This window comes from Merops nubicus, unplaced genomic scaffold (genome assembly GCF_000691845.1).
Source record: "Merops nubicus isolate BGI_N331 unplaced genomic scaffold, ASM69184v1 scaffold49350, whole genome shotgun sequence".
Classification (NCBI taxonomy): domain Eukaryota; kingdom Metazoa; phylum Chordata; class Aves; order Coraciiformes; family Meropidae; genus Merops; species Merops nubicus.
Genome location: NW_008583136.1, coordinates 3,022 through 11,105, shown reverse-complemented (window position 1 = coordinate 11,105; position 8,084 = coordinate 3,022). Strand labels below are relative to the sequence as shown.

The 8,084-nt window shown below is 47.6% G+C and overlaps 1 protein-coding gene across 1 annotated transcript in view; it reads right to left on the bottom strand.

The window, feature by feature from the left end:
- Nucleotides 1-253, bottom strand: part of JDP2 (Jun dimerization protein 2) — a 6,183-nt gene extending 5,930 nt beyond the window's left edge. The window contains exon 1 of the mRNA XM_008939631.1: nt 53-253. Coding sequence (XP_008937879.1) covers nt 53-253 — 201 coding nt within the window. The remainder of the gene's footprint in view (nt 1-52) is intronic.
- Nucleotides 254-8,084: the final 7,831 nt, after the last annotated feature.

Here is an 8,084-nt window from a genome sequence, read left to right as displayed (position 1 = left end):
AAAACCGCGGCCCCCGCGGGCCCCCCCGCAGCCAGCAGCCCCTGCGACTCACCTCACTTTTCACAGGCTGAGGTCTCTTCCCGAGCTTCACCTCCAGGAAGTGGAGCGGGGAGATCATGGCGCCGATGTTGCGGATGTCGGCGTACTTCAGCTCCTGGGCGGTCAGGGCCGTGCCCGGCAGTCCCGTCAGCGGGCCCAGCCCCGGCAGCGCGCCGGCCGTCAGGGACGGGTCGGGGATCTGCCCTGGCATCATAGCAGGGGAAACAGCTTCACAGGCTGGAGGGAGAGCGAGACACGGCCCATTACAACCCAGCACAGAGCCCCACGGCGTGGCAAAAGCCAAAGGTATTCTGCACCACCTAATGGGGTGTGAACCAGGGATGGCAGTCGCTCTTCCCCAGGGACGGCAAAGGCAAGGACTAAGCAGAACCTGGGCAGTAGAAACCAAAGTCTATGAATCCTGCTAAGAAGGATATGCTACTGGTATGTAGATCAGGAAGGGAAAAGACCCAAGAGGCAAAGCACCAGAAGAACAGGAGCTGGCTGCAATGACAGGGATATGATTGGTCCTACGGACCACTGGTTTTGGCACTCCTTTCTCTGGAGTGCAGAAGATCAAGGTTTGCTCTTAACTGAGTTTTGATTAATGTATAGTTCATTAGGACAAGAAGATAATTGTACAAAGAGGACCATAATATGCCTTAGGCTGGATTTCCTCTAGGGAGGCTCAGCCTATTGGGACATGAGGATGGGACATGGCACACAGGGACCAGGGATAAAACCGCAAGAGAAAAAACTGCCTCTGAACAAACATCTCCCAGCAGAGACATGAGGAAGTGAAGGCAGGAGGGTAGGAGAAATGGAGCAAGGTGTAAAAGCCTTCTTCCATCAGAAAAGAAGAAAAAAAAAATTGCACTCCAAGTGAGAATAGGATTAAGACAAACTTTAGGACTTATAGGCAGAAGAAAGGGAGTTACCAGAAAATGTGACAAACAAGCAGCTAAGAGATAAAGAAATAAAATTTTACCTAAAATGGGAAGCCTAGAGAGCTGGAGCTGTTATATTAGCCAAAAAGCAAAGGGAGCAGGTAGTAGCTGGGTACAGTGTACATACATCCCTACTTGTGTAATTGGCCTGTGACACCCAAAAGTGACACAGTTACAACATGCAGAGTTCACTTTTGTTCACACCAGCAAGCACATTCCCTGCCTCAACAGAGCCACATGTCCCAGTGCTCCTGCACTGCTCTCCTTGCTGTCCAGTCGGACCAGTCCCAGCACACTCTGGAGCCTCCAGGGACCTACACCATCCTGCCCCTATGCTGGGAGGCACCCACACAGTGGGGAAAGGAACCAGCAACGCCAAGAGAGAGAAACAGGCTAGTGAAGTGGACCCAAAAATCTCACGGCGCAATTTCCTGCAATCACTAAAGCCAGTCGCAAGGCAGGAGTCAACAAGCAGTGGGGCAACTTCATGGAAGAAGGGTCCACAAAGGACCATCGGTCACAGCAGTATGCACAAACTCCTGGAAGCTCTGACACCACCAACTGCCAGCACGAAGAGGTGCATTAAGCAAGGGATAGCATGCACTTGCCCTGCTCTTCCCAAAGCATCCACTCAGCTGCTGAGAGACCAGGTAATAGGCCATACAGACTTTTGGTCCAGGCAGTACAGCTGTGCTAAGCAGAGGCATACACATGTTGTCAAGCCAGTTGCCACAGTTGCTCAGCACCTGCCATCATAGGGTGACCATCCATGTCAGTAGCAGGCTGCAACCTTGTGTACAGCTTCACACAAGATAGGATTGTTGGATCACAGAGTCACAGAAGAGCTGAGGTCTGGAGTGATCTGGAGATCACCTGGTCCAACTCCCCTGTGCAAACAGCGTCAGTGGGAGCAAGCTGAACAGAGTTAATCATAACAAGCAGAGAAGTTAAGGATTTCTTGGTGCTGGCACATCCCTTTACCAAGGAGATTATTTGGAATATTTGCCAATGTGAAGAAACAAGAGATGAGCGAAAGAAGAAAAGCCAATCATGCAAGTTAGTCATGGGTACAGAGGCTAATACAAGCTCCCAGTAAGGGCGCTGTGCAAGCCATACTCGTGGGACGGGCAAGGGTATTTGCATCACAGAGCACCTACAAGATGCAATATGCTGTGAACTGTCATATGCTCTAATCTGCCACCAAAGAGGTCCAGGCCTCAGCATGAGATGTCCCCTGGCAGAGTTTGCTCAGACAGCAGCAGTGACCAATGGGACTTGAGAAGGAGCATAGAAAACAAATGCAGCAAGACTGTGGCCATAAAGAGGTGATGAGCAGTAATCAAGCCCTCTGCTCTGGTCATCCTTCAGGAGGAGGCACCAGAAAGGAGAGAGCAGGCCAATGCTCAGCAGCAATGGTAAGCAGGAAGAAGCTGGGCCCAGCAGGGTTGATCTGCACAAAAACATGAAAACCTGAAAAGGAGAAGATGGAAAAGGTAGGAGAGATGAGTAACTTCGGAAGCAAAGTGACACTACCTGATGAAATGGACCATTTGATAACAGAAGAGAAAGTACTTGATAATGATAACAGACCTCAGAAAAGACTACTTGTCAACTCATTGAGATTGCAAGGGCCTAAATTGATCCAAAGTATCCATTCTTCCATAGGGATCTCTAATTACAGAGAGCTGTAATTTCACATCTGCAGTGGTTGCCTTGTACAGTGTCCAGAGATGCCCATTTGCAGCAGGGCTCTGAAGCTGCACATTACCTCCCTCCCCTTCTTCTCAGGTCAACTTATGGCTAAGATGCTTTACTCCTCCAGAAACTGGGCACCAGCCTACCCTAAGCTGCACAACAGACAAGAAAATGCAAAAAGTTATTTTAAGACTGTGCCTAAATTGCTACCATTTTCCTCGGAAGCTGGCCCGCTCCAGCAGGAAAGCACCAGGTCAGTGAGGTGGTGGCAAAGGGGAGGTGACTCCAGAGGCTCTTCCCAGGACACACTGCCACAGGACTTAGCTGCGTGGAGTTGAATTCAGCCTCCCACTTTGGAATAGCTGCACGCAGTGCAGAGCTCACCATTTCCCAGCCACTGCCATTAAGATGACCCGCACTGGCACTGAAGCAGCAGCCTGCCAACAGCAGCGTGCCCGGGGGCAGCTGCTGCACACCTCCTCACCAGCAATCCCACAGGTGTCCATCCCCAGCTTGAACAGCTTGGACTTAAGTAAAAATTTTTAAAAATTAAAACTTGGTAGCTAAAGTATATCTCCCGGGAGATCTCTTGAGATGTCCCTCCTGCAAATACCACATAGGAGCTGCTGTGGTACATGGATTTGGGCTCCTGACTCACCCTTTCATAGGCTTCAGGCTGGGAACTGACTTGAGCCCAGCACTGGATGCCTAAATACAATCCAGACTTAGGGGACCTGGTTTTAATTTGCTGTCCTCCATCGTGATACGCAGCTGACACCACCTAGGCGCGGGGCTGGACAGTCCAGGTCCTCAGCTAGACTGAATTCAGGATCACTGCAATTTATGAAATAAGGAGAGTGGAGAAATCTGTTCTCCAGACTGTGGGACTTCCAGGCCACCAAGCAACCTCCTGCAATTCTGGGACCTGGGCAGCTCTCCAGGGACAACCAGCTGAACATTTCAGAAAACTGTTTCTCTGGCCTACTTTTTCCTCTCTACCTCTTTGATCTGGCAGCTTTAATATGCCTTGAAACAGCCTCTGCACCAGTGTGACAACAGGCGCAAGTCAGAGTGAAGGAGCTAGGCCAGTACCTAGCATGCTCTAAAAACTTATCCTGGATCCAGGGAATGCAGTGCCAAAGTCCACATCAGAACTGTATCAGTGTAAACTAAATCTAAAGCTGTTCAAACCAAAGCACCGGGAGCCACCTGAAAGAACATGAACCTTCACACTGAGATGAGGTGAGCTGAGAACTAGGTGTGAAGGGGGAAAGTGACATCTACAAACAAGATCTTGCTCGGGGGTCAAGAAGCTCAGGAGCACACTGAGAACTGCCAAGAGTTGAGCCAAGTTATACCGTGGAGAGGAGTATAAAACAATTCCCAGTGGGACTATAACCATGCAAATAAGACAAGAATGAGCAGAAATGCTGCCTCTCTCTGAAGAGCAGGGATGCAGTGATGGACCATCCCACCCAGCCTTTGATTACTCTCTGCCCTAGGCACTGTCACTCCCTGCTGGTAAGAGGGACTCTCTTCATCCACTCCTTCTGCCTCTTCCTCCTGTAACAGAAGTTTTCCTTTCATCCCAACACCCAGATACTTTCACCTTCTTTTCTGGTTACACTAGAGGTAAGAAGTTGTACTTTGATCATGTCAAAGCCAAGGCATGTAATTCTATTTAGTACTTTGGTCTTCCTCCTGAGGCATTTACCTTGGAAGACATTGACATGCCTGCCTAGAGCTTCAGCATATAGGCCAATGGTATCCTGGGGTACATTAAGAAAAGTGTGTTCAGCAGAACATGGGAGGTCCTCCTCCCCCTCTACTCTGCCCTGGTGAGACCTCACCTGGAGTATTGTGTCCAGTTCTGGGCTCCCCATTTCAAGAGGGACAGAGATCTACTCAAGAGTCCAGTGGAGGGCTACAGGGATGACTGGGGGACTGGAACACCTGCCTTATGAGGAGAGGCTGAGAGACCTGGGGCTTTTTAGTCTGGAGAAGAGAAGACTTAGGGGGGATCTAATTAATGTGTATAAATATATGCAGCCTGGGTGTCAGGAAGGAAGGGGCAACCTCTTCTCACTTATGCCCTGCAATAGGACACGGAGTAAAGGTCACAAGCTGGAGCACAAGAAGTTCCACCTCAACATGAGGAAGAACTTCTTTACTGTAAGGGTTCCAGAGCACTGGAACAGGCTCCCCAGGGAGGTTGTGAAGTCTCCTTGGAGATTTTTAAGACGCATCTGGATGTGTTCCTGGGTGACCTGCCATAGACTAGATGGTCCTGCTCTGGCAGGGGGGGTGGACTCAATCTCTGGAGGTCCTTTCCAACCTCTAACATTCTGTGTGTGATTTACATGGTAGGGCAGAAATAACTTTGAAGTTCAAGATCTAAGTTTCACCTTTAAGTTGCAGTTTTTCAATAGCCACATCTTGCTGGATGGGGCGAATATGGCTAGTGCCTTGTCAATTCCCAATTCCTTTCTGGATAATCCCTTGCAGTGTTTGTTGGTTTTAAAGCACATGAATCAATTCACCTCCATATTCCTTCACTCCCTAGCACAGTGCTTTAGCTGGGATTCTGATTAGATTTTTTTCTTTTCATAGCTGATTATTAACACAGTCTTTTCCCCTCAACGTCAGGCAGTCTTTCAGTGTCTCCTAACACGCGCTGAGAAACGTTGTGCCTTCAGTAAAATCTAGCTTTCTGGTGTCCTAAGGCTGAACCACACAATTCCTGTATTGTATCAGCTATGCTTTTTCACACAATGAAGCCAACAGCAAATCAAAGCAGGGAGGGGAAAAAGAATCTGCAGTGTTACATCTGACACTGGGATCTGCACGACACCAGCTCCTCAAGTTTACATTCACTGTAGCTGCGCCTCCTGCGCTGATGCTATTCATCATTCTGTGCCACAGTATCAAGATGCTCCAGAGAATTAGGAGGTGGAGAAGGCTTTCTTAAAACTTCAGTTCAGCAATGAGCAGTGTGTCATCCAATGCTCTCTTCAGCAACTATCCTTGCCCCAAAAATCTGGCCAACACATGATTTCATGGGTCAAAATACAAGTTTGTATCTCCTTAGCTTTCCTTCTATGCTCCCCTTGTTCTGGTTAAAATGCTGGAACACAAGACAACCTGTTGCCACAATGCCTGCAAACTCTCCTAATTATTGCAGTCATTTTTTCATCCTTGCTTTGGTACTGTTGTTATCTTGGTCTCAGTCAACCTCAGGTCAAGCTCAGTTATTTCATCATCAGTTCTCATCCCTCGAAAGCTGACAAGAGTACAGCTTCCTCGCCCACCTTGATTTTACTGCTGCTTTCCCATCAATGACAAGGGCTTCTGTGCTTTATAGTCAGGAGTCTATGACACTAATTACCTTAATATTTCTTAAAGGCAGCACCCACTACTCATAGTTTTCCTCCTATTGGTAGGGTCTGTTATCCTCTGGAGCTTGTGACCTAACAGGAAGAAGCTGTACCAAGTTGTTACTATCCCATACAGCTGTCTAGCTTCCTCAGTGACACCGTCCCTATATACCCTGCTATTCTCTCCTGCAGTTCCAACTCTTATTTGCTTGTTTGTTTGGGGTTTTTTGTTTGTTTGTTTTATCTTTTATTCAGCTACCCCCTTCCCATAATGATCTTGCTGCTGCTTTTTTCAAGGACTTTTTGTTTGTTTAAGGAGCTGATGTTTGTACAGCAGTTACGGCATAAATCTAACGTGCGTAGGCATAATCCACGTAACCCCAGTGTCCCCAGAGGCTTGTCCTCCAGATGGTAGCCTGTATTTACACCCCTCCTGCCACCTCTTCAGTGCTATTCTTACCCACAGACAAAAACTGGCATGGGAATGCCTATCTCTGTTGAAATCATATATTCATTTCCCTGTGCAGAATCTGCCCTAGTTGGTATCCACTGTTCCCCCAGGACTATCCCATGCATCCTCACTTATCCAGAGGTGTTGTTTGCTTCTTCATAAGCCAAATGCAGTCGCTGCAGCTGTGCCAACAGCATCATCCTGCAGAGGGGACCATGACTTCCTAAAGTAGGCTCAGACAGCGACATTTCAATTTAAACTGCCATTACTGTCTTATCTCTGCTGTCAGCTTTCTTGGCGAGAGTGAGGGCTCTTTGCAATTTTATTTTCAATTTTGCTGTCTTATAAATCATGGCTTCATCCAGCAGAAGCTATTTTACATGCTCTGATATCTGCTGTGGTTGATCCAAGTACCTTTACAGTGCTCAGAGAGCCAGTCTAGTACTTAATATTGCCAGCCTGCAGATTACCAGGCACTGTAAATGCCAGTATGCCTCTCTTCTGCCCATGTTAAGTGCTGCACTAAAGCAAAGTCTGTTCTACCAAGCCCCTCTGCGCTGCCTGCAGAACCAAGGCCGTGCTTGCTTGTTGTTCTCTCACTCCAGGCTCGACCTGGGTGCCTGCCATTACTTGTCAGCTGCCATGCATCAAAGTACTGCCAAAGTCTGCAAACCACCATACAAGTGATCTTTGATCTCTTCATCAGTGTGTTAGCACTTAGCGTACAATTGCCATTTGTATGTATTGTCTTGGAGCACCTAAGTCATGGCAATTGGCCTTTCATCTGCTCTTGGCCAACAGGCAATAATTCTGCTGTGGCAATCAGAAGTAGTGCTACCATCCATGAGAAACAACTTCTGATTCCTTAGATTTTACTATGGCTTTTTTGTAATTTTAAACTATTTTTTTTTATCAAGTTTGCTCAGCCTGCGTGTCATATGCTGCATCTTTGTTCATCCTTCTGTTGGCAGAATGATGATTTATATGAAAGCCCTTTCCTGACATGCCCAACTTCTCATGCCCCAAGAATGTAACTTCCTAAACAAAACCAGGGCAGTTGGCTACCACTCCTTCACTAAAGCACAGAGCCAATTGCTTTTTTCCTGGCTGGGGAAACTGAGGGGTGTTGAGGGTCACTGGAACCTAGAGATCTTCTTCCAGTTCAAAGTTCAGCCACTAGTGAGTGCCAATTTAAGCATGATGAAGTTGAAGGCAAAAAGGCACTACCCCATATTCCTAGTGCCATAAGGACTTAGCTGTGAGATTAGAGTTTTCTTCTGTTGTCTAAAACACAATACTCTCCCACTCCCACACAACCGCTATCTGCTCTGTATGCATTTGATGCCTCCAGCTTTGAGTAGTACCTTACAGCAGGTCACTCCATCTCCTGTCTAGCTTCTTCTGTTTTGCATCATTAAAAGCAGTAACTTGCAGTACCAGTGTTAAAGGCCACACTGATCAGAATCAATGTTATTTGCCAACTATCAGAACCCAGCAGCAGCCAAGACCTTTGGCTGTAACCAGTCTTTTCAGATACCCATGCAGTAGTGCTGGCAAACATGGACTTTAACAGCAGCC